The 26,779-nt window shown below is 52.0% G+C and overlaps 1 protein-coding gene across 1 annotated transcript in view; it reads left to right on the plus strand.

Annotated features, from left to right (window-relative positions):
• The first annotated feature begins 17,355 nt into the window (after nucleotides 1-17,355).
• MNT (MAX network transcriptional repressor) overlaps nucleotides 17,356-26,779 on the plus strand; it is a 33,698-nt gene continuing 24,274 nt past the window's right edge. Inside the window, exons 1-2 of the mRNA XM_071448194.1 lie at nucleotides 17,356-17,547; nucleotides 25,980-26,541. Of these exons, the coding sequence (XP_071304295.1) occupies nucleotides 17,475-17,547; nucleotides 25,980-26,541 (635 nt within the window). The 5' untranslated portion in view covers nucleotides 17,356-17,474. The remainder of the gene's footprint in view (nucleotides 17,548-25,979; nucleotides 26,542-26,779) is intronic.

Consider the following 26,779-nt stretch of genomic DNA (forward strand, 5'->3'; position numbering starts at 1 on the left):
ATTGCCACAATATCACTGGATGCCTTAAACACATGCACTTGTAAATACTGTCTGTGTCACAGGGGTGCAGTGTGGCTGTGGCAGCTCCTTCCCAAGCATCCACAAGCATTGGCAAAGCATCCATTCCCAAAATACCTGATGAGAAGACGCCTTCATCACACCTGCTCAAAGGCCAAAGGATTTGACTCTTTTTGTAGGCACATCATTTATCAGAAGAATTAACAGATCTTGTATTCAAGTGCTTAATTCTCAACTAAACAGTAAAGCCAGAAAAAAATAGTTCATTATTTGCCATGGACACAGAGTACATTTGCTTCTACTATGTAGAGTAATACATTTATAGTAAGACTTTATTCTTCAAGGTTCATGGGTCAAGATTAATCAGTTGTGACCTTGGCACACAGCTCATCTCTTCATGAAGTAAAAGCTGAGCAAGGGAATCTGAAACAAGGATCCAAACGTTTATATAGAGCTGAGTCTGACTGAATGGTTGAAATGTAATTGAACAGCAAAAATAACATTCCTTTGCAGAGGGAGAATTAAAGATCTTTGGAAAAGAGAAGTGAAATATGAGTAATTTTTCAATGAATTGACATTATGAATTAATCTCTAACATGGCTGAGGTTGATGGTTATGGTTCCTTCCCTAGTATAACCCTTTCTCCAGAGCAGTTTTCCATGCTTAAAATATTCAGAGAGAAAGACATAAACATCAACATTTTAAATGCCAGGTGCTTTATTGACAGAGTGTTTGCTGTTTGCTGCCAAACAAAATTCATGTTTGTTTCTGCTTGGCATCTTTACTCACAGGAACTTTTATTTTATTATCTACTTCACGAAATCTGTAGTAGCAAACCAGACTATAACTGTGTAATAGGTTCCTGCAGTCGCCCTGGCAGTTCCATCCACAAAAATGCTGCCTACACAGCCAGGACCAGATTCCTGTGTCCAACCTCTGTGGGGACACTGGGAGAGCAAAGCTCCTGCCTCAGCTGTCTGAGTTCACAGATCTCACTGTGTGCATGACAAGGAACAGCTTGGGTTTATATGCTGACAGGGACTTTTCAGTGATTTTTTTAATCTAAATATACTCTCCTTTTTCATGTTTTCTTTCTTTTTTTACAGCCATCAGAGCACCCTACACCTCTGCCCCACATCACCAATATGGTTTCCCTTGATAAGGGGAATTCCTCACACACGAGGAATTGTTTTTGGCTGGTTGGAGATTATTTTGTGTTTCTTGTCAGGCTTAGCACATGAAACAGTCTTGACTTGTGTGTTTGTGTGATTTTTATTTGTTCCTCTAAAAGCAAAAGGCTTTTGTATTTCCATGCATAATGCTGGCCTGAAAAGCCATGTGCTGCTCAGGATCTGGCTGCACTGTCCAAATTGTCCACTCTACAGTTTAGCAGATCTTCACCTATTTCCACAGATGTAAAAGCAATTCCTAAAAGGAGTATTTTTGCTTAGTGATGTAGTTTTCTCTGGCTTGCTCTAGTCTACACATTATCCACTAAGTTTACATATGTTTACAGAGAAAATGCACAACTGCCACCATCAAGAGGGATTATTTTGAGCCACAACTTTCCTCCTATTTTCTTCTGATTTTATGAGTTTCCCTGCCAAGACTAATCAATATGTAAACCTCTGCATGTTTGTAGCTGATCTCATTTTTGTATATTAAAAGTTGTATTTCATAGCTTCCAGGTCTCACAATTTCATCATAGCTTCCATAATACTCACCTTTTCGTTCACTCCTGCAGGCATGAGTTTTGTTATTTTAAATATTCTATTCATTTTTGCAGTTGTTGACAGAAACTTGCAAATCTGACCCTGCAGGCTTGAAGATTATTAGGGACATTGCAAAGCACAGAAGCTTAAAATGAGGCACTACTTTAAAGCTTGGCTCGAGAGAGTCCTCATCCTGGTTCATGCCTTTGGAATTGCAGAACTCTATCTAAGCTCCTGTTCATCCTCGCTAATACAGATGTTCCAGCCAGGGGAAGGACTTGGGAGCCAGCCTGTTGGTGTTGTGGCTCTGGGGCAGCCCAGGAGCAGCACCTGCACCCCGGCCACCAGCCTGGGGCAGCCGGGGCAGCACCGGCAGGGCCAGGGACAGGCAGTGGCGAGAGGAGCCAGAATCTGGCGGCTCCAGAACCACACCTGCTGCAGCTGCCACTCCTGTGCCCAGCACAGGGCTCCACAGTACTGGCAAGTATGCTTTGAACCTGACTAGGACTTCTACTGCCTTTCCATAAATCCACTGAATCGTTTATGTTTGTATTGAGGTTTATAATCTTGTTTTTGAAAAAAGAGCGCTGACCTTTGGCCGATGTCATTTGCCAGACTTCCTCCAAGTGGTGCCATCAAGAATTACAGGGATAATGAGGTGGAACAATTTATTAATCTGTCATCCCTGAGCAAATGGGCTACATTTGTTTTGTAGCCTTAATGTAGTGGTCATGGGTTAACCAGCTTGTAAAATCCCTTAGGCATTTCTTTCCAGGTAGGAATAAACTGGGATCTCACTGACTTACCATATATTAGAGAAAATAATGGGTGATAGCTATAATTAGCATCAAAACTTCTTGGATTTTCACTGGGTCAGGAATTCACTGATGGCTTCACTGCTGCAATTCTTTGCACCCAGAGAGCTCTGGAGAGGCTTTAGCAGAACTCCTGCCAGCACCACAACCTGCGAGAGCTCAATTGAGAGATTTACCCATGGAAATACTCAGTGGTTGGTCTGCGTTCTGTTCCCCATGCGAGGGCAGAGCTGAGAGCCCTGCCTGGTCCCTAGCCTTTCCTGGGAGGGCTGTGTTTCTCTGGGAGGGCTGTGTTTCCCCCGGGAGGGCTGTGTTTCTCTGGGAGGGCTGTGTTTCCCCCAGGAGGGCTGTGTTTCTCTGGGAGGGCTGTGTTTCCCCCAGGAGGGCTGTGTTTCTCTGGGAGGGCTGTGTTTCTCTCGTGAGGGCTGTGTTTCTCTGGGAGGGCTGTGTTTCCCCCAGGAGGGCTGTGTTTCTCTGGGAGGGCTGTGTTTCCCCCAGGAGGGCTGTGTTTCTCTGGGAGGGCTGTGTTTCTCTGGGAGGGCTGTGTTTCCCCCAGGAGGGCTGTGTTTCCCCCAGGAGGGCTGTGTTTCTCCGAGAGCTGCTCTCCTGATGCTGTCTGTTCAGCAGGACTGTTCCTCCCTGCTCTGCACCTCAGGAGGGTCCGGGGCAGCAGCTCCTTTGCCAGGCCCAGGCCCAGCCCATGGCACAGCTGGGCTGTGGGGATGTCATGTTGCTGGAGCTTGTGGGGTTTGGCCAGATATACCATGGGCTATTCTCCACGTTTTGGGAATGATGAAGCTGCAGTTCCTCAGTTAATCCCTCCTACACACCTGAGCACACCTGTGGACTTTCATAGACATTAGTCAGCTTTATCATGGCTGGGATAGGCAAAGGATTTTAGTCCAAAAAACAAATAATTGGATACTCAAGTTGAAATTTGATTTATCACATTGTTTTCCTCTCTTGTTCTAACTTGAATCATATCAAAAGTGACTGATGTAACAGACTTTCAGGTTCAGCCTGTAGGTACAAAATGTCTGATAGCATTGTTCAGGGCAAGCAGATTAATCAAATCCTGTAGGCAAGGGCTGGCATTTCAGACTCCAGAATCCTTGAAAGCATTTAAACATCCAATTCAAATAAATGCAGCTTACAGGAAGAATTCTACCTATCATGTTTAGGGCAAAGAGAAGGTCTAAGTTGGGATATTGCTGACACCACTGCTGTACTACGATTAAAATATGGCTTTTGATTAGTAAACAGATGGATTTTGATCTGCATCATGAGCCTGAATGAATTTGTTGCCAGTTCTTGAAGCGATTTTTGTTCTTGGAATCAAACTACCAAACAGTAACAGATGTGAGTACACTGAGCTGTCAAGAGCTTAATGAAGTAAAACCGAGATCACTACCCAGTTTCACAGAAGGGTTAAGGGGATCCCTTTTTGAAAGCTAATTATTTAGGACAGCACACCTGTCATTAGGCAGCAGAAGATACCAAAAATTAACCATTATCTTGCATGAGTTCTCACTCTGCCACATGTGGTTGAAATGATAGACAGACTTGTAGCTCAAAATTAATTGAGCTTTCAAATTGGGAGAAAGCAGGAGAAAAAAATTATCAAGGGTTATTAAAACCAGTTGAAATCACTAGCACAGCACACTTTCCAGTAGTATAAACAATTTCCTTTCAATCCTTCATAGCGTAAAGACAATTTGGTACACAGAACACGGACAGTTAAATCCAGCAGACGTGCAGCAGACGAGACATCTGCTTTCAGCATGGTGTGGGAATAGAGAGCAGAGCCTGGCTGTGCAGGGAGGCGATGCAGGCAGACCCAGGTTTGGGGTGCTCAGGGCTCTGACCACAGGCAGGTCCCTGTGTGGGGAACCTGGAGGAGCGGGAGCCCCGTGCCTGCCTCCTCAGAGACTGCGGCCTTGGGCTCGACCTGGCAGAGGCTGCCTTGGAGAGGGCCCAGCATCGCTCGGCCCAGGGCTGCTCGGGGTGACCCAGTGAGCAGAGGAGGCTCTGGCACAGCCCTTGGTCACGTCAGCTGGGTGCAGCAGGAGCTCCTCTCGTGCTCACATCCCATCCCCAGGAGCCGGCCCATGGCGCCCAGGGCTGCTCGGGGTGACCCAGTGAGCAGAGGAGGCTCTGGCACAGCCCTTGGTCACGTCAGCTGAGTGCAGCAGGAGCTCCTCTCGTGCTCACATCCCATCCCCAGGAGCCGGCCCATGGCGCCCAGGGCTGCTCGGGGTGACCCAGTGAGCAGAGGAGGCTCTGGCACAGCCCTTGGTCACGTCAGCTGAGTGCAGCAGGAGCTCCTCTCGTGCTCACATCCCATCCCCAGGAGCCAGCCCATGGCGCCCAGGAAGGCAGCAGCTGCTGCCCTCCCTGACTGCAGATGTGCATGCAGAGTCACCGTTAGAGCTGAGAAGATGCCGGCTATCACTTTTTGTCCCAAGTGGAATGGGATGTACAAGCTCACCCTTGGGGTCAGGCCTGCAGAATTGCCCAGAGCCCCCATGAATCCCACAGCCCACCAGCTGCTGGCAGCAGCCTCCCCTCCTCTCCCTCCATTAGATGTGGGAGCACCAGCCAGCCCAGCCAGGGGAGAATCACTAGTACTTTCCAAGGAGCACTGGTTCCATCCTTGTGCAGGCTGGTGACCAAGGCAGTATGTGTCCAGGGATGGGAGAGCTCTGATGCCAGTGGTGGTTCTTTGCAGGTTGCTATATGCAAGTAGTTTCACTCATGCAACTCATGCTATTAAAATCACTCACCTGGTACCGGCAAGCAGGAGGGCTCAAGAACCCAAGCATGGAAAGGAGACACGATGGCTGGCACTGGAAGTGCAGAAAGGAGGGAGAAGTCTTTGTTGCTCTCCATTTTTGTGGTAGAGGATGTACAATGCTGACCCAGGGGCTCCTCTGCAGAAAAGCAAATTTATAATTCTTAGGAGATTGCTTCATATTAACGGGGGATTTGGGTGAATATATAACTGCCTCCATAGGAGCCTTTCATCATTTAGCATCCTACTGATGCCTGCTTTTCCTCTCCACAGGAATCCTGCCCTGGAATGATTGTAAATTACCAGGCAGAAATCTTTGATCACTCACCAATTGACTCCCTTCCTTTCAACATGTAAAGCTCTGTACAAGGGAGCTCCGGTAACTTCAGTATGGAGAGAAACATTTAAATTCAACATTCTGGGAACTTGGTTACCTGCTACTTATTCCCGAACAGAAAATTTCTTCTGTGGTTCTTTTAGACTGTTCCTTTCAAGTAGGCACAAATCCAGTGTATGAATAGTGATGCTTTCTACACCTGCTCTTACAAAAACTGAAATCTTCTAGTCAAACATAAATCTTTGAACTTCGTAGGTTATTTCAGTGAGAAATAATACATTGTTGTAAGCAGAGAGAGCGAGATGGAGAGAGGCCGCTCACTTCTTACCTTAAATTTCTTTTTTCTTGGGCCATAGTGAGAAGCAGTGAAATAATCAAGGTCTGCCTCAGCTTTGGGAGTGGGCACGGCCTTGGCTTTAGCCCTGCCCCTGTGCTCGAAGTCACAGTCCCAGCTCTGCTCAGCTGGACCCCAATGCTCTCAGGGATCACCTTCCTCCTGCATTTTAGATCCACAAAGAGAAGGATTTGCTTTCCTTCTAATGAAGGATTTCTCAGTTGTAATTCTGCATGATTTACATATTTTTAAATATTATTTTGGTACTTTCCAAAGGGCAAACTTCATTTCTAAGGCTGAGTGTCAGCATGGCTCCAGCCAACAACAAGGGGCTGAAGGCAGTGGTGAGTTCCCTCTTGACGTGAGCCAGGGCAGCAGCTCGCCAAGTGGTCCTGTTTGCAGAGTTAGCTTTGCTGTTTGCCAGTTTTTGACCTTCTAGAAATTATTGTTCAGTTTTAGCACAGTCTCAAGTTCTCATTTTCTAGTAAGTTTAGGACTTTAATTTTTTTAACTCTACACTATTTTACTCATTCCTTTCCAGCGGGAAGTGCCCCACATACTGAATCCAGCAGTGGCAGCCACAGAATTAGACTCTCACTTCCCCTGTGAAAACATCACAAAGTTTCTCTTGAATTTTGTTCTACTTTCATTAAACCAATGAAGTGATTTTTAGCTGTAAAATAAGTTTTACTGACTCTTGCTCTCCCAAAGCAGGTATCTAAAATAAACCCAATGATTATTAGCTAGCTATGTTACAGTAACTATTAAAAACCAGGGGGGACATTAGTGTCACCACTGAAACAGGCAGATCTTGTCACAGAAAACAAGCTTTCAAGGTAGAAAAAACCAGACAGCCTCAAACAAGTGGTGTCAGGGTAAACAGAGAAGGGTGTGGCCTTGAGGCCACAGCAGATGCAGGAATAAAGCCGGGTGTCACTCTGGAAGCAGGTTCCCTGTGCCCTCCGGAGCTCTGCAGAAGCCCTGGCAGCACTGAGGGGCTGCCTAGGTATGACAGGCTGCTGGGCATGGGGGGCTGCTGGAGTCCAGCAGCTTGGGAGAAGTATGGCCAGACCACCCTCTTCAGCCATTTTTAAAAGAGTAAAACAGTTCCATTTGTTCTTCATTTTTCTTTCACTCAATATTTTACAGCAAAAAGAAACCTTTTCCTGCCTAAAGTAAATGTATTGTAGGAATTTGGGTGTTATGGGTATATCTTCATTCACAATCAGTAGAAAATTGCATTAAACTCTCTTTACCTGGAGAGACCTGAAATTATTTTAAACCCCACAGTCACATCACTGCCCAAACAACATAGATCACATACAAACTGAGATGCTCCCTTCTGCCCTCAAACCAAAAGCCCTTTCAGAAGAGAGGTGTTACCACCCACCACCTGTCTCTCCAGCTGTCAAGATCCGGAGACCATTCATTAACCACGAGCAGCTCTTTCAAATTATTAAATTATTAAACCTGATTGTACATGTTCCAGAGACCATTGAGCTGAACTGACAAATATCGTCTCCATGATGGTGTCTGGGTTATGGGTTCTATTTTGGAGGAAAAGGCTTTCTCTATCATTTTGGTCACATTCCTTTAACTGCCCTGATGGAGCTAGTGCTTGGCACAGGGCGTAGGGCTGGCATGGGCCCAGCTGTCTGTTCTCTCATGGCTGTGTTATCCTGGGCTCCAAGAACGTGGTGGAGGATTCTATCCAGTGGGCAAAGCTGGGTACTGGTTTACACTAGCCTGTGCCCAAACGCAGTTTCAAAGGTCTATTGTGTTTAGGGTTTTTTTTCTTTAGAAGTGAGTCACAAAAAATTACAGTAAAAATAGGGTGAAAGTGGTCTTTCTTCCTGTTGTTAGATTGATTTTATTTACAGTCCATTTACTGCATAACAGCGTGCTGCATATCCAGGAGGCCCCTGGACAATCTACAAAAGTAATCCAAAAGAAAAGAAGCAAGGGAAGAAGGAAAGCAACTTGCCCTGTGGTACAATTAAAAGTGAAGCCCAAGGATAGCATGTGATCAGGGAACACAATAAAGCAAAGGCTGGTTCAGTAGAGATGGCACATGTCACATACCCTCTGCTCTTCAAGCATCCCAGAGGGCTCTGCACACATGGATGACCTGCATGCCTTTGCACCCCACCGGGGGCTCACCCTTTTACAGATGAGAAACAGGAGTTTCTTTAAATCAAAGGTGGCTGGAATAATTCAGCACAAACATTCAATTTCAAAGCCACTCTTCCTCCAGCCCTCCCTGCCAGGCTCCCAGCAGAAGGCTGGGGTAGGTGCTGCTTGGGGCAGGCTTGGGCTGCAGTGCCAGCGCTCTTCCCATGGCTGCTGTGGTCAGTGGGCTCCCCGTGTGGGGTCTGCCAGCCACAGCCCGTGCTGGCTCAGTGGCTGTGCTGTCCCTGTCCCTGCGTGGGCCCTCGTGGCCGTGTGCACATTCCCGAGGCGGTAGGGAAAGGGCCTGGTGCAGTTGGGGACAAAATAACTGCAAGTTGCTGATGGAGCCCTGGGCCGCAGTGGGCAGGAGCAGCCAGAGCAGGAGCCAGCTAAGCAGAAATATTGGCCTACATTTGTTTCTCCGCCTGGTGGAAGGCATGTGAGTTTCTATGGCAACTTGTGTTTTCTGTTCGTCAGGCCTACTGACTCACTTCTGAGGGAGCTGTGAAGAAAAAAGATTGTTTTCTTTCTGTGCCAAGTCAAGTGGCTCCTTTCCTGCAGCCCACAGCTCTTGTCTGAGGGCTGCTGGTCAGGGTTTGTCACTGGTGTGACTTTGCAGCATCAATTTAGGGCCACAAGAAAAGACAGTCGAATGTGACAACCCTCATCCCCTTGAGAATACACTGGCAATGAGTTAAGTTTATCTTCATTACAAGAGGACGACAGCCCAGCTGGAACCCTGGGACAGTCGGGCTGGTGCTGGTGCCAGCTCAGAGCTGTCTGGGCAGGAGGGCAGCATGGTGGCTCCCAGCACGTGCCTGTGCCATGGGGTAGCCCAGAGCACACGTCCTCGGTGAGCTTGTGAGTGCAGATGGGATAAAATTACCAGAGAGGCCCAAAAGAGATATTGCTGAGGTTGGTTCTTGTAGGGGGAATCAGAGCTGGCGAGAGCACAGCTCAGTGGGAGGAGTGGACACATGTGCCAGGCAGAGCAGAACATGTTGTAACTTCAGCTTTTCTAATTGAGCACCTCGTCACCTCAGCTTTTCTAACTGAGAAACTTTCCTGCATAACCAAGCTCAATTTTCCAGCAGAGACCAGGGATGCTGAGTAACCATTTTTCCTTGAAATGGAGGGGGACTTTGCATGCACTTCTCTCAGGCTCCACTGAAACTCCCAGCTATTATACCCTAGAGAACACTGCGAACACTCGCACGACCAGCAATTCTTCTGATGCTTTTTCTTTTGCCTAATCACAAACATATGGTACACTTTAGGGGAGATTATCCTGACATTGTTAGCTTTAAAATGCGGTTTTCTTCCAGCTTTCCAAGGTCACAGCAGCTATCCAGTTAAAGGCTAGAGAAGAAATAAAACGTTAACGCAGCATGACCTTGGTCAATCAGTTAATCTTTCTCTACCCTATTTACTCCAGCAAAATAAAAATCCATCCCCACACACTGCAGAGTGCTTTGAGATCCTGGGGTGAAAGGTACATCATAAGCTAGAGTATTAATTATTGAAGGCCTGATCGAGTGCGTGGTGCTGGAGGGAATGTAAATGAATTTTCTGTTGGTGTCTGTTTGTGCGCAGCTGCGACGCACGTCGGTCTCTGAACCATGGCGAGGTGTGTGAGGGCTCCAGTACTGCTACTCCAGGGAGTAAGAACAGTGTAAAAGACTTTGTCACTGTTTGACTTAGAGCTCCTTGTTCATCACCCTGCTAGGGGAGGTCGGCTGCAGGCAGCTCTCTGCTGTCACCTGCAGAATGGCATGTGCTACCTGTGCATAACATGCAGGGGCAGAGCCTCCCGCCTCTTGTTCCTGTTGCTCTTGCAACCTTGAGGTTTTATGGGAAAACCTATTCTAAAATTGCTCATAAATGGGTTTTCTGGCTGTTACATTAAGCTGGATTACACAGCACACAGCATTGATTTTTAGATTTGAGAGTGCTGAATAATTTATGTGCACATTGCCTCCTAAACCAGGCTGTGGCTGTGATGGCCCTGGCCCTTCCCAGAGCAGACACAGACAACTGTGGTAGGATATAGCCAAACTATCAACTCTCTTACTTTCTAGTATCTGCTTTTAGAAAGGCAGGTTATTTCTAACATCATTTTGTTACTGAGGTTTTATTTTAAAGTGTCCAGGAGTGTTATCCCACTGCAAGCACAGAGCATGATTTTTAGAGCTGCTGTTCCTTAAAACGTGCTTTTGCTATGATTCCATTTTAACATGGCCATATATTATGATATCCAATTGTTTGATACAAGCATGAGTACACAGAAACAGCAAAAGGAAAATTGTCTTTTTATGAACCATGACGCTGTTTATCATATATCTAAATAAAACCCCTTTTCAGACCTTTTATGAAATTGAATTGCCTTGTGCCATTCAAGCACTTCTATTTTTCACATGTATATTGTAGAATACATTTAAAAATAAAAATGGATGTTGGCACAGAATTAAGCTGGTGTTTGCACTGTCCTTGTGCAGAGACGGTCTCTGAAGAGCTTAATACACTCCTGTGTGGTTTAAGCATTGTTCAGACATTGATAAGTTTGTAATTTTTCTAACAACTTCAGTTTATTTTTAATATTCTGCATCTTTACTGACTGTAGCAAATGGAGTGGAACATGTCCATTTTTCCCTTGCACTGGTCAGCTTTGGTCAAGTCATCAAAGGCAGGAAACATTTATTAAGTGTTCTTTTGCTGAGTCCTCAATTTAAATGAACTTGCAGGGAGCAGCAAATATTTTTCCTCCTGTTTTCTGTAGCCCAGTTCCTGCGTCCCTCGGAGGTCACACTCGGAGGTCGCAGCCTCCCTGGAGAGCAGCCTGCCGCTGCCGAGCCCCAGTGCCGCTATTCAGCTGCCTGTAATAATCTCCCTTAAATACACCAGAGATGCATCCTGCTCCCAGACATCAGAAGGCTGGGAGCCTCGGGAGATGGTGCAGGATTGCTGCGGGATCACTGCGGGGACTGGTGCGGGATCTCTGCGGGATCTCTGCGGGATCTCTGCAGGATCTCTGCTGGGATCTCTGCGGGATCTCTGCCGGGATCTCTGCGGGATCTCTGCTGGGATCTCTGCGGGATCTCTGCCGGGATCTCTGCGGGATCTCTGCTGGGATCGCTGCCGAGATCTCTGCGGGATCGCTGCGGGATCGCTGCAGGATCGCTGCAGGATCTCTGCGGGATCGCTGCGGGATCGCTGCCGGGATGCGGCTGCACGGGGGTCCCTCTGCCGGCCGCTGCCGGGAGTGCCAGGCGCCCGCGGGCTCGGAGGAGGCGGCAGCCCCGGACCCCGGCTGGGAACGGGCGCTGTCAGCGCTGCCCCGGGGGCCCGGCTGGGAACGGGCGCTGTCAGCGCTGCCCGGACCCCGGCTGGGAACGGGCGCTGTCAGCGCTGCCCGGACCCCGGCTGGGAACGGGCGCTGTCAGCGCTGCCCCGGACCCCGGCTGGGAACGGGCGCTGTCAGCGCTGCCCCGGACCCCGGCTGGGAACGGGCGCTGTCAGCGCTGCCCCGGACCCCGGCTGGGAACGGGCGCTGTCAGCGCTGCCCCGGGGGCCGGCGCTGCCCTGGGTTCTCCTGGCCCTGTCCCGAGCGCACCCAGCGCCGCACCAGGGCTCTCAGCCCACCCAGCGCTGTCGCGGCGGTTCATTTACGCAGAAGAGCGGGGTCAGGTCAAAATCGCTCGGTAACTGTCGTCTCCAGGGTGCATCACTTGGCAGGGCTTTTAATGCAGTCAAAAGTGACTCCAAGCCACGCAGAGCCCACTCCAGTTCTCAGGGGAGAAGAGTTATTTCTCTGTGTATTGTGTAGGTTAAATTCTGTCATTTCAAGCAGGTGTTTTAGACACAGACCATACTTGCAGCAGACTGTGGTGATGTGTTCGGCGTTTGTTCCGTCAGCCATTGCTCCAGACCTGGGAGACCTCAGCATGCAGCCTGTGGACTTTGGATGGGCCTTTCCCTCCCACTGTTCCTCAGCAGTTCACAGCAGGGTCTGCGGCTGAGTGCAGCCCATGCCTGCACAGTTTCCCTGCGCTGTTGCAAACCACACAAGGTCAGTTCTTACCTGCTGAGAGAGGCACAGCTGGTGCTGCCCCGTGTTCCCACACCAGCCCCATCTGGAGCTCAACCCTGGGCCTGCTCAGATTGCACAAGTGAAGACCATGGGATGCAGCAGAACACCAGGAAAAGCCAACCCCAGGTGTGAGCCCCGGGAGCCCAGCAAGGGTTTGGGTCTTCCCTTGAGCTCATCTGTAGCAGCATGGGCTGTTATAGTAGAAATATTAAGAATATATTATTGGTATAATATAAACTGTTCTTATGTCGTGCTGAAGTTCCTGGGCCAGTGCAGGGATTCCTGGGTAAAACCAGGAGGAACAGGGGAGTGTCTGAGACCCCGTGAATCCGGTGTCAGCCCTGCCCCAGGGTGGATGTCAGATGCTGCTGTGGGAGGAATGGGTGAGTTTGCAGCCATATCAGCAGATCTGTGTGAGACCTGTTCATCACACATGTCCTGCTTAACCACTCTCCATGATTAAATATTTACAATAAGAATTTATTCATAATTAAAACCCTAAATAAAAGGATTACAGAGAAAGTCAGAATGGTTCAGTAAGAAACAGCACTAATTATTTTCACCCTTGTGGGTTTTTCTGCGTTTGGTGCTTGAATTTCAAAATGAAAATATTGAGATAAACTCCTGCTTTCATGTGAGCACAGTTGGGGGTGATTTCTTATTTGGTGTGAAGCCTGAAAAGGGAGAATTAACACTCATTTAATCATTTATGTTCAGTTATAATTTAGGCCCTGAGCAACAAAGTATTTAAGTAGGAGAGAAAACTTTAGGCAGTCATATATTCCAGTGACTTCAGACAGATTATTCAGATGCCTGAACTGAAAGTTGCTTATTCAGAGTGAGGGAAGAGCAGAATCCCATGTGCTGGAAGCTGAGCTGTGGAGCCCAGCTGTGGCAGATGGATGCTGAGAGTTTTCAACCCAGGGTGCAAACACAGAGCTCAGTCCCTGCACAGCCACCAGTGCTGGGGGTGATGCCCTGGCTCTCAGGGGCTGTGTGACTTCAGAAAAGTCAGGAAATTAATGAGCATCATTTCTGAGCTGGGGGAAAAGTCACAGAGATGAATGCTGCCAGAAAGCTAAACTCACTGCCGGTCATGAGATGCAGAAATCCTGAGGATGGTTTGAGCACAGAGAAGCTGTTTCTGCACAGCCAGAAAGGAAACAAGCAGGAGAGCAGGAAGGAGATTGTCAGATCTCCAGCACTATTGCCGTTACTCTGCCAGGCCTGCACAGCTGAAGTGGTTTTTTTAACATCCATCACATCCCTAGTATAGGATATGTGTAGGCTATTAGGTGAGCCTTGTGCCATTGCAAGACAGTGTCATCCTCAAATGGAAATTTGTCATCTCCTTTCAAATCTCGTCTGTTTTGTGGGGGGGAGAAGGAAGGAAAGATGATGAGCCTCATAAACACTGCTGCTTTTTTCTGCACTGTTTATATATGAATATCATCATCATTTTATCTAAGTAAATCTAAGCCCATTCAAACTTTATATAATGCCATCAAACTCTCAAAACAAAGAAAGGCATTTACAACAGCCCAGCTTCATGATTAAGGTATTATCCAAATTCACCACTCAGAATGTTTCAGAGTGATTTCCTTCAGGCTCAACTACAGCCACAACATCATAGAGATCAATATCTGTGCCATCTGAGTATCACCCAATGCAATCTAAAGGACTGACTAGACAGGAAATAATACACAGATAAAAAGATAAAATGCCCCCGGCATTCCCTCAAAACAGGTAAAAAGGCTCACCTTGGAAACTGTAGATGCTTATAAGGAGACCAAAGGTCTGAATTCTCCTAAGTTACATCTAATATTTAGAGAAGATTAAAAAACATCAGTCAAAGGATTTGACTGAAAGTTTTAAAACCACAGATGGAAACTGAAGAGACCCCTGTTCCCCTAGTGCAGGGCTGCATGTGGCAGCTCCAGCAGTGCCACCTGCTCAGGAGCCCTCTCTCCCTGGGCAGAGATTCCTGCCATGGGTCATTGTCAGGAGCAGCCCAGGTGAGGAGGACCAGCACAGCCCTGAGCAGAGTTCCCGAGGCTGGGCAGCCTGACAGGAAGGACAGCTCTGACTTCAGACCGCGCCACTGAGGTCTGTGTCTGGCAGGGTTGTGGATGTAGCCCAGTGCCTGCTCTTCCCAAGTGTGGAGCACAATGGAGTAGAAATTGGACCTCTTGGTACTTGTAACACACACACAAAGTTTTAAACACAGTCCCTAAAGTGTTCACAAAGTCAACCCAGATAACGTAAGTGCTCTGGTTCATCCCTGTCTCCAGTAACAGTGTCAAATGATTCAGTGAAAACCCTTCCATAAAGCCTTCCAGAGGTAGATGAATATATACAGTTGATGGATTCTGGATGTGTACACAAGCTGCTCTGTCAGCCAGGTCCAAAAACTTGCAATAAGTAAATTTAATCAGGAAACATCACTCAGATATGAATGTTTAATGATGCTGATTTCTACTGTGAGCTGCCAAAGCTAGGAGCCAGCTTAGCAGTCAAGAGCCCACAGGGCTCAGGGTTTCAAAACAAACAACTCTCCTTCGAGATTAGTGTTGCAAAAGATGTGAGCAGGCAGAAGAAGGAATGTTTTGCCTCCTGCTAAAGCATTAACCCAGCACAGGACTAAACTATTGTATGGCACCTGAAAATGTTTCTTTCAAAAGCTGTGTTCAATCAAGCACCCTCAGTCAGTCAGAGCACTGTCTCTTGTATGCTCCATAACCTCCTCTAATGACTCATTTCTGTTGCCTTGTTTGGGATTTTTTGTCTTACCCACTAAACCCAGAGTCTGTGGCCCTGCAGGGCTGGGGTCTCTGGGCTGGGCTGTGGCACTGCAGGCAGGGCTGGGGAAGGAGGTGCAGTTTGTACAGCAGGTTTGATGGCAGAATAGCAATTCCTTCCTCAAACTGAGTCTGTCTAGAAGAGCACAGTGAACCCAGGTGGTTTGCAGGATTACAGAGAGAGCTGGCTGGAGACCCCCGCACCTTGCTGGTGCATACACAGACCTGGAGTGCAGCCCTGCAGCCCACAGCAGCAGCCTGGACTGCCAAGTGCCTGTCCCAGCCGTGTGCTCCCCTCTGACAGAAGTCCAAGGCACCTTTCTGTCAGGATGTCCAGCTTTTTGGAGTGCCAGATGAGCAGCCGAAGCCCTGCAGCATGCACAGCACAGCCAGCCCAAGCTGTGGGCATCCCAGCTCTCTGCTGCTCTCCAGCTACTTGGCCAGGGGCTGGGCTGTCCTCAGCTCCTCTGCTGGGATCAGACAACCCGGTTATTGAATCTGACTGAACACAGTCACACACAGCACATGCAACAGACACCTGAGTACATCCAGGCTGCACAGGGAAAAACCTGGGAGATGTCAGCTCCGGGCAGCCCTGGAGTGGCTGTTACTGAGCTCCCCAAGGCCACGTGCACCGTGTCCCGCTGCTGTCACAGGCTGAGCTCAGCACAGCCCGGGCTGCTCTGGCGAGCTGGGCTGGCTCATGGACGGCATTCCTGGTGTGAAACTCCTCCATTCATTGCGGGAGCTGGGAGGAGCCCGTGAGGCAGTTTGCAAGATCACTGGAAAGCAGCTGACAAGTTCCATGAGAAATGAGCTTGTCCCTCCATGAGCTACACCTGCCCAAAGCTACCCCGAGTGAGTTCTTTTGGCCAGACTTCATCTATATCTGTATTTTATCTACCTCTTCTGCTCATGTGTGATGATGCTCCCCTCATTGCTGTTGTGAGGAATTCTGATAACGCAAGGATGAGTTCATGGCAAAGCCCAGGAGGAAATGACTCCTTGCATCTGCAGAGGAGGATCTGAGGAACGTGCAGTGCATGAGGCCACCAGTCACACGCTGAGCAAGGATGAGGCATCGCCCTGACCGCCCAGCACGGGCAGTGGGAAACAGAAGCACCTTGAGAGCCAGCCCCAAGCTCCATAAACAGTACAGCCCATCCCACAGGGATTTGGGCTTGCCCCCTTCAGTGGCCATTCCTCAGGGCAGTTTTAGGTTTGTAAATTCCTTAATGTTTGTAGGTAGAATGAAAATTCTCATAAGAAAATCTCAGTTTTTTTAAATCCCATTCCTTCTGTGAGAAGCACTGTTTTTTCTAACCAGTTTATTTTCCCTTTACTTCAGTATCTCTTCCCAGCCAAAAACCAGAAGTCAGTCAGAGGTAGATAGAATGGAAATTAGAATGGAAAATTTCCTTGTGGATAACTGAAGTTCAGTTGAGTTTCACAAGCTACTGACAAAGGGGCTGTACACAGGAAAACGTTGCTCAAGGTAAGCGTAGGCAGCCGCAGTGCGAGGTGTTTCCCGGGGAGCTGGCACTGCTGCGCTGACCCTTTCCAACGGGCTCCCTCTTCCTTGCTTTTATCCTTAAAAAGGGTTCGGCTTTTCCCTTCCGTGCAGCCAGCCCGCGGCTGCGGGGCAAGGCCGGGCAGAGCGCAGAGCCACGCGTGCCCGCAGCCGGTGACCGAGGGCAGCTCGGGGAGGGACGGGACACGACCGGGGAGCGCTGCGGGGCACAGCGGGGGCGGGGGGCCCGGATAGCAGAGCGGCCGCTGCCGGGCGGGTTTGTTTGGCGCGGTTCCGCCGGTCCGGGCCCGGTGTGCGCGGGGCAGCCCCGCCGGAGGCGCGGGGCCCGCACGTGCGCGGGGCGCGGCGGGCGCGGCCCCTTTAAGGCGCGCGGCGGCGCGGGGCGCCCATGTGGAGGGCAGCACGCGTGTTGTGCTGCGCGCCCATTGGCCCGAGCGCGCTGACAGCGCGCCCCGGGCCGCGAGCGCACTGCGGGGGGAGCGCCGCCCGCAAAACGCGGCGCCCGGATCGCGCCGCCGCCGGACCGGACCGGCCGCCGCCGCGTCTCGCGCCCCGCGCCCGCTCCGGGGCCGGCCCGGGTGGCGCCCGCCCCGCGCGACCGGCGGGGCTGCGGGTCCGTGCCCGCGCGTCCCCGGCCCGGGCCGGCCGCCGCGTCCCCGCGCGTCCCGTCCCGTCCGGGCGGCGCCCCGAATTCCACTCCACGTCTTGGCGCCGCCCGCCGCGTAGTAGCGGGGCCGCGCCAGCGCCCGCCTGTTGTGTTTCTGTTGCCACCCGCCATCTTGTCGCCAGCGCTGCGGCCGGCGGGGCGAGCCCGGGGCGGCGCGGGCGGGGCGGGCCCGCGCTCCGGGCGGCGGCGGCGGCGACGGCGGCCGGGCCCGCGCCATGAGCATCGAGACGCTGCTGGAGGCGGCGCGGTTCCTGGAGTGGCAGGCGCAGCAGCAGCAGACCGCACGTGGTGAGTGACCGTCCGCCCGCGCCTCGCGGGGCCGCGCCTGACAGCCGCGGCCGGCCGGGGCTACCCGGGCACTGGCACTAGGGAGGGGCGGGGGGGCCCCGGCGCGGGCTTTGCGCTGCCGGGGGCATCCGGCCCAGGGAAACTCGGGGCGGGCGGGGCAGTGTCAGGGCACGGGGGGGATTCGGGGACGGCGCGGCGGGGGCTCCGTGCGGGCGGGGCTGCCCCGGGCCGGGCCCCGCTCCCGCCGGGGGCGCCGCCGCCCCCGCCCCGCGCGCTGCGTGTCCCCGGCCGGCGGGAGGGCGGGGCCTGGCGCGTCACCGGCTCGGCCCCGCCCGCCACCACGTGCGCGCGGCCCCGCCCCGCGCGGCCCCTCCGGGGGCTGCGGGGCCCGCCCGGGGCGGCGGGAGGGGACGGGGGAACCCCGGAGGGGACCGGGGAACCCCGCGGGGCCGCCCCCGCACCGCCCGCTGCTTCGCACCGCCCGCGCCCCGCGCCGCCGCTACGGCGGCCCCGGCCCTCCGGGAGCGGCGATCTGTGCCCCGGGGCCGCGCAGCAGCGGCGGGCGCGGCGGGGCTGCCGCCCGCGCGTGGCTGCGGGACAGCGGCGCCGGCCCCGCTCCCGCGGCGCCCCCGGCGCGGGGACTCGGGCGGAGCTGCGGGAGCGGCGCTTTGTGCCGCCGCCCATTGTGTCGGTGATGAGTCACGCAGCAGACGGGGATGCGGTGCTGAGGGGCCGCGCAGGGCCGGGAGCATTCCGAGCGCGGAGCACAGCCCAGGCTGTGCAGATGGCAGGGGCTGCCCGGTCCGCGCTCCCCGCCGGCTGGGTTACAGCTCCGGTGCTGCTTCCCAGCCCTTGACAGTCTCCTTGCCACCGCCAGCCTGTGGTGGTCCCGGCTCCGGGCTTACAGGTGGGGGCCGTGCTCAGGGTGCAGCAGTAAAACACCCAGGGCTCAACCTCTGCAGGTTTGGGTTTGTCTTCTGCTGCTGGGAGACAGCTCCCGCTGCCAATCCCGCTGCCAATCCCGCTGCCAATCCCGCTGCCAATCCCGCTGCCCCACGCTGCGGGAGCATCTTGTGAGTGGGTTCAACAAGCTGTGCTCTGGGTTACAGAGGAGCAGGAGGGACCTGCCTTGTTGTGCTGGACAGCTTCTGAGGCAGGATTTACTGCTGAGCAGGGTATATGGGCAGGGTAACACAGCAAAGAAAAGACAGCCTGCAGGCTTCTCAGCTCCAGGAGCAGTTCACAGGGATGTGTGGGGATGCGGTGTCACACAAAGCCACCACGAGCATGCCCCGGGCTCTGGCTGCTGCTGGGGGGCACAGACACGTAAGGGCTGGGCTGGGTGCAGGGCCAGCAGCGTCAGTGCAAACGTGGCCACTTCAGGGAAGTCTGAGCACCAGGAAGACTCTGGCAGAGAGGGAGGAGCCCTGCAGTGACCTTTGGGTGGCAGGAAGATTTCAGGGGAGAGCACAAGCACAGGAGCAGCTGGGAAGCACTAGGAAGTAATAAGTAAGAACAGTAAAACTGGGTTGGCCTCTTTGCCTTGTGTTCTTCCTCTCCTCCCCCTTGAAATCTTGTGTTCTGCAAAGTGTTATGGTCTGTTATACCCCCAGTTACACTGTGGAACTCCAGGGGTCCAGTATGGCCTGAAAATCAATCAGTTTGGGGAACAGCATTAAAAAGTATATACTGCACTCATCCAAGGGCTGCTGGGTCTGCAGCTGACAGCAGTGCCTGCTGCTGCTGCTGCTGTAACCCTCTTGCTGTAAGCATGTGCCTCCCAGGCATGTAACACTCGTTTACATGGGCCCAGACTCACAGCCTGGGGTCATCAGCTTTCAAATCTTTCTCTCTCTGTTGTGTGCAAGCTCCAGAGACATTTGACTTGAATTAGAGGGTGCTGATTGCTTTGAATTTAGATTAATCCAGGAATGTTCCATGATCTAAGAAAAACAAATTTCTTTATAATTGAAAGTAACTGATACTTGTTTTCCTAGGGTTTTTCCCATAGATGCTCATCTTGCGATGCTGCACAGTTCATTCACACCATTCCTTTCCTGAGTGATGCCTGTGCAGGCAGTGACCCTGCAGCAAGCACAGTTCTGGGCTTTTCCATCTCACCTCCCTGCCATTTGGGCACGCTGAATCGCCTGGGAGTGATAATGGTGTGTGGTGGTCAGGAAGGTTTCCTTTGGCTGTGGTGCCACTTTCCTTTTGCCAGTGGGTGAGGAGGAGAACCTGCTCAGACCCTGTGCCCGTGGCTGGGCAGTGGCTCAGTGCTGTGCTCTGCGTGGTTTCTCACTGTTGTCTTTCAACAGATCTCATCACTATAATGTTGGGGTGCATCTCCAGAAACCTTGTGGGGCTTTTTGCCCACCACTGGCTTCTGTCTCACTGGGGTGCTGTGTGGCTCAGCCTCGGCCTCGCTGGCTGCCACAGGCAGCACACCCACCTGGGGTTCTGTCGGGGAGGTTAAAGCACCTCCCAACACACAGTGTGAGTTTATCTGTTTCCAGAGGCTTGCAGGAGAGCTGCACTGCAGTTCTGAGGACAACAGTGCCATAGTGACATAGTGACAATTAGACTTTGACTTCAGGAAGAGCCTTGCTCTGTGACACAGCAATGTCTGAATCTCGGGGGTGGCAAGGATAATTGTTGTGGGATTCCAGGCATAACTGCCTTGGTGCAGCCAGTTCAGGTGATAGTGGTGACTCCCTGTTTTGATGGGCAGATACCCATCAAAATTGATTCTTCTTTCTCTTTCAAGTATGGAGATAGTGTTCTAAAGGGTAATCTGCACATTTCCATTCATTTCCTTGAGAAGGAAGCTGGCTAGAGTGAGCAGCCTGTGGAGGCAAGGCCTGGTGCAGCCCTGGGATGAAGGTGCAGCAGTGAGCCCTTGTTCTCGTCACAGGATCGAGGAATGTTACCTGGAGCAAACACGCTTACCTAACAGGCTGGCTGTTATCTGCCAGATCCAGTTTTGCCATGACTCACTGAACTCATTTCACCTGTCTGTGCTCCCTTGCTGGCTGTGTGACACACGAGCTGTAGACTCAAGGCAGGCTGCAGAGCTCTTGCCAGCAGTGGATGAAGTGGGGTCTCAGAGTTTCTTCTGAGGGCATATCTTTGGGCTTTTTGGTCTGTTTTAAGGATACACAGTCTGTTTCTAATACTGTTTATTAAGTCAGTTCATGTTTACTGTTCTTTTCCAACCTGTACATTTAAGGCACGTCATGGTTCACTGTTCCTGTAGTGTGTGCCTCTGTCCCTGGGCCAGAGGCAGGGACAGCAGCGTCCTCATGTGCGTGGGAGTGGGTGGGTTGGGTCCTGCCTGTCAGCCATGGCACTTTTTGCTCTGAACTGTGACACAGAAGCTGTTCAGGTGACAGAAATACATGCTTTTTATCAGAGTGCATTATTTTGTCTCCTTGTCTCTTAAAAACGCTGATGCCCGGGGGAGAAGCACAGGCCCATCCTGTGTAGGACAGCTCACCTGCTTGGCTGCCAAGGTGCAGCTCCTTGGATGGTGGAGCAGGGTCAGCATGTGCTGTTGATGCCCACATGGCCTGTCAGAGCCAGTGCTTTCTTGCACTTCATCCCAAATACCATGGAAGGGTACAACAGGAGCTGTGCATCCCTCCGGCCCACCAAGGTGTGATGCTGCAGCTGTGACAGTGGCACGCTTGGCATCCTGGTGACATGATAGTCCTGGGGTTTCTCTAGAGTTGAGACTCTCCATGATGGTTTTGTTTTTTTAGCAATCTTGATCTGTTTTCCTTTGTAGTGCTGCTAAATCCTCACCCTTTGTTTCTTTCTTCTGTCCACAAAGAGTTAGTTGTAACTAAAATGCAGCTAAAATTACTCTAGAGCTGATTCAGGGTTTCATTTAATCACTGGAATAGCTTATTAAAGCTATTGTAAATGTAAATTATCTGTAGAGAGTGGAGAAGCTGTTTTTAGAAATGTCTGCCAGGTATTTATTTAGTTATTGTTGATTGTTCTTCTGGTTGAGAAGGTGGAGATCTGAGTATTGCAGTTGTTAGCAGTGAATGGTGACCCAGTCTGCAGACGAGGTGTGAGCCTGTGACAGCAGTGGCAGTGCAGCAGCATCGCTCGGCAGGGAGGGTCTCAGGTAGGGGTGGGGGTCTCTGAACCCCTGAAACTGACCCCAGCTAGGCTGTCCTAGCTCTTGCTTCTCTGTGGTGTATTGTGAACTTCTGAGTTCCAATCGTGCAGCATTTCAGGTTCCTTTGTGAGCAGTGTGCTCCTGAAATGCAGTTCAGTTGGTGTTTGAGGTGCTATGAGGCCCGGTGTGTGTGGGGAGGAGAGGAGTGGGCCCGTTCGGTGTCAGCTGCAGTGTGAACGCAGCACTGGGAGCAGCAGTGGCCACTGGCCCTGTGGAAGTGTCACCGGGGGCCTGGCAGCCAGCTCTGCACTGAGGGCATGGCCAGGAGCCCAGAGGGCTTTGGGAAATGGTGCCATGTCTTGGGTCTGCTGTGGTACCAGTGGAGAAACAACAGTGCCAAGGGCTGGGCACCAAACTGCCAAATTTTAGCTAAGATGGGAGAGAAAAGTGGGGCTTGTGCTGTTGTCAACCAAAATTCAGAAGGAGTCAGAAAAGTGTCTTGATTTTAAAGGGTTCTCAGTCCTGTAGGCTTGTTCCTAGGCCTGGAAGTGCCTGTGGCTGTGTGCTGCAGCCTCTGGTGTCAGCAGCATTTGCTGTGACTCAGAGCTTGCTTGGCTGATGCTGAGCTTTGCTGGGCTCCAGTTCTGCTGACTGTTCTTATCTCCCCCTTCCTGGTTCTCCCCTGCAGAGCCAGGAACTTGCAGAAACACAATCTAACCTCCAGGCTCCAGCCTGCCCTTCCTCTTGGCATGACTTGTCCCCCCCAGGGCAGCCTTTGGAGTAGTAAATACCTGGAGACTCTTCAGTACGCAGCACTTTCCTGGTAGGAGCCTGCAGTGACTCCTGCAGGTGACACTGCTGCGTATCCAGAGTGAGTGACACCCAAGGCACTCCTCTCCAGGGCTGTAGCAGTTCAAGGGATGCAGGATAAGTTCCCAGAAGCGTTGAATGATTCAGAAAAACACTTCAGACCATTCAGAAAACAGCACCACCGAACTGCCTCACTGTTCCTGGAGTGAGAGATGTTCTCCACTGAGCACGCACAGAGGTGGGATGCTGGGCTATGCAAAGGCAGACACTGTTGATAAACTCTGGGTACTGATGGTGTCCCTAGTGAAAGGTGGGAGCACTCAAAGGGCTCTGGCATCCCTCAGAGCCTGCTCCTCCAGCAAGGCTGCGGGAGGCTGGGGCCATGGCCTGGCTGCTGCAGGCCCACTCTGCCAGCCCGAGGGCTCTACCCGCTGCTCCTGGCTGGCCTGGCAGCAGGGCTCTGACAGATGGGTGGCATTTCCAGGGCAGCCAAAAGGGGCGAGATATATTTAAACACAGCAGATTATTAGGTAACAAAGAGTGCCTGGTGCTGTGTACTCAGACCATCGAGGCCCTAAATAGCACCAGACCAGTGGTCAGGGGTGCTGACCCTGTTTCTGTGTCCTCCCAGGACAGGATTTGCTGTTCTGTCCCGTGGCTGCCCATGTTGCTGTCACTGCCGGGGTGGTGTGGCCAGGGACCTGAGGTACCTGCTCTCACCATGTGAACCTGCTGGCAAGTGGGGTGGTGTGGCCAGGGTGGGATTCCAGGACCCCTCGTGCTTGGGCTGTGGTTGAGATCCCGTGGGAGTTTTCAGGACTGGTTCACTCCCATGGTTTGTTCTGTCCTCAGTCCCCTTGTTAAGAGTGTGAAGAACTAGTGGAAATTGCACATAACTTTGAGGTGCACCTTTGGATTCAGCTATCCTCTTGGCCGAGGGGATGCCCTGAGCCTTGGCTGCTTTCTGTGTATGGGCTTGCAGGAGATCCTGTGCTGGGTGTGCCACGGGGGAGGGAATGAGCCTTGCATGTGTCTGGCATGTGCCACGCAGCGCACAACATGGTGATCACACCTCCTTGATCTGTATCTGTGACCAAACGTGGGTGAGCCTCCTTCACATGAGAAAATACAGAGCTTGGGGGAGCTTTCTTCAAAGAGCATCTTTGGTTTGTGTGCAGGGTGTGAGTGCAAAGCGAGCAGGAGACAGACCTTCACCACCCAGTGGGAGGGTTTCTGTCCAGGGAGGTGGCTCAGGGCCCTCCAGTCCTTTTGCTGAGGCTGGGAGCATGGGTCCTACCCTGCCTGTGGGTAACTCAGACCCAAGAGGACAGTGGCTCTTCAGTGTTAGATCCTGGCTAAAAAAATCCTTGAAATAAACTCTTTAGCTCAAGGGAGCAACACCAAAGGCCTTGCTGGCAGGTTGTCAGCAGCCCGAGGGCTGCACCTGCTTCCAGAGACATTTACATAAATACTTGTGATCAGTAATGACTGCTTTAACCTTGCTTGGCTGTTCTCTCCCTTCCCCACGAGTGTAGCTGGTTGCAGGAGTTCCAGGCCGGCTCCTGCTCCCGTGCTGCCCTGGGTGCAGATCTCAGGTGTCCTGGCTGGGAGCTCTGCTCTGCTGTGGCTGTGTCACCTCCAGCAGCCCGGCAGGTCCTGCTGTGCTCTCCAGGCACTGCCCCAGCTCCGCACTGGTGACTCCTTTGCTCTGAGTGTGCCTGGCCAGCGGTGCCGGCCAGCCTGCGGCCGCTCTCTGTCCCCGGGGCCGGACGTGCTCAGGGAGCACCGTGAGTCAGCAGGTCCTCGGGGCTGGGTTTCCTCATGCACCCTGTGCCAGGGCCATTGCATTGGCTCTGGCTGCGAACCAGCAGCAAAGTGGAGCAAGAGACCTGCAGACAAAGGGCTTTTCTTTATTAGTTATTAATGTCGTTGAACTGAAACACCCCGAAATTGTTGGTAGCTGAGATTTGTGTTTGCATCAGGGGATTCCTGATGGGGTTTTTGCCACCCTGCGCTGCTTCGCTTCTTCCTTTAAGGAACTGTTGATAATACCCTGAAATATTTTGAGAAAATACAGAGAAATGCAACTTTAAGGCTCAGCTGCTGCTTAAGCAACCTCCCTCCTATTTTGGAGTCAGTCAGATCGTTTGCTCACTCACCCTACTTGTGCTGCAGAAGTTGAAAGCAAACTGTGGATTTGAGTCTCGGGCAGCCCTGGGAAGAGTGCTGTATGGATGTGAAACCCTTCCTGATGACAGAATTTCACATGGTGCTTTTGTGACTGCTGCAGGGTCAGAGGCTGGGGCTGCAGCCCCGAGCCAGAGCTCGGTCCAGAGGGTGGTTTGTCCAGGTGTGGGTTCAGGACCGTGTTTACCTTGGCAGCTGGCTGCTTGAGCTGGCTCATGCTCTCCAGGGGAGGTTGGGCTGTGTTTGGGCTGCTACTGCAGCTGAACTTCAGTAAATTGTGTCAACTGGATCTGGGTCGGTGTTGCTGTGCGGTCACACGTACCAAAGGGCATTCAGAATCGGGAGTAAGAGTTTTGTTGCCTTTTTTGCTCTCTGTAGTTTTTGCACCATACCCTTCAAAATCAAAAGATGGAATAGAAAGTATCCCAGTAGTGTCAGGGCCCCTCGGGGGTGGCCAGCTGGGCAGCTCTGTGCCTGGTGGGGCCCTGTTCCCTTGTTACGTCAATACAGATTGTCTTGAAGATCACTGGGGGATTGAAAATAACCTGGTCATTCCAGGCGGCAGCATACATGCTCTTCTCTCTAATTTCCTAAATACATGTTCTGACTTCGGTGTTTCAGTCGAGCCAGAGCTTCTCCTGGGAGAGGCTCTGTTGGGATGTTTCTTAGAGCTTCCTCTGAATTACCTGATTTTGGTGACTATATAAGACAGAACACCCAACTGTCCATGTCCTTCCCCTAATCCCTCCCTTGATAAATTAAGGTTTTATTTTCCATATATTTGTATATTACTGTGCAGAGGTTGCTGCACCACCTTTCGTTGCAGCTCCTCAGAGGTTGTCAGGAGCGGGATCTGCTGAGCCTCACGGATGGTGGGTTTGGAGATATTTGATTAAGGCTGCGCAATGTCTAGATGCCAGGGCCACTGGCGCCACAGGACTTGTATAAATAAATTTTGTTTGTGCCATGTTCACGCAATTAAAGCCAGAGCCCTGGATTGCGTTTGATGAGGTTTATTTTGCTAGTCGGGCCACATAGATTTCATTTACTTTGTCTGGTGTTCTGGAAACATATAGGAACATACACACATCAAAGCCAAGTTTAAGAGCTTGATTAAAATCCACAGCAGTAAAGAGGTGCCCTGATGTGTTTGTATCAGTGCAGTGTCCATTGAGCTGGGGTTCACTCGGGATAGTATAAAACCCAGGGTATTTTAACTTAGAGATCCTGCCCCGTGCTGTTTGTAGGCCGCTCTCAGGGAAGGTCAGGGAAGCGCCATTGCTCACTGTGGGTGTTTCTCTTTCAGAGGAGAATGAGAAGCATGAGAAGCTCTGCCTGGAGAGGGAGCAGGAGCAGAAGAAGGCGGGCAAGGCCAGCGTGCCACGGGCCAACAGCACCCTGTCCCCAGAGGAGCCCCGGAGCGAACTGCTGGTGCCCATCTCGCCCCCGGGCGCAGTGCCCCTGCCGCCGCCGCCCCTGGCAGCTCCCATTTCAGTCATTCCCATCCCCGTGGTCACCAGCTCCCCCCAGCAAGCCGCGCAGACCGCCCTGTCGCCGCCGCTGGTGCAGCGCCACCAGCCCCTCGTAAGCACTCCCAGTGTCCCCAAGGAAGCGCCCTCGGTGGCACCGGTGATCCAGCGGCCGCCGGGGCCGCACCTGCCGGACGGGAAGGCGGCCACGCCGCCCTCGGGCAGCCCCAAGCAGCTGCCGCACTACACGGCGCCCGTGCTGGCCATCTCCCAGCACCATGTGGTGCCGCAGCCCATCCAGCCCCTGCAGCACCCGGCAGCGCCCGCGCCCCTCGGCGCCCTCAAGCTGGCGCCGGCCGACGACATGAAACCCATCGAGCTCAAGAAGAGAATTGGAGGGTGAGTGCACCGTGTGTCCAGGGGGGACAGCCAAAGCTGCATCCCTCTGGAGCGGCTCCTGCTTGTGCAAAGTGTTGTTGGATCAGAAATGCCAAGACCTGTGGATGTTTAATGTCTTCGAATTGCTGAGAGCAGGGTTTTTTAGCTTGATGGGGTTTTATTTCCCTCCCTCACTCCATACTGTAAGATTTTGTGTAAGGATTTTTTTTTTGCAGGCCAGAACTGTGTTAGGAAGCAA

The sequence above is a fragment of the Agelaius tricolor genome, unplaced genomic scaffold, assembly GCF_023055355.1.
Source record: "Agelaius tricolor isolate 1412-34295 unplaced genomic scaffold, bAgeTri1.0.p SCAF_25, whole genome shotgun sequence".
Taxonomy (NCBI): domain Eukaryota; kingdom Metazoa; phylum Chordata; class Aves; order Passeriformes; family Icteridae; genus Agelaius; species Agelaius tricolor.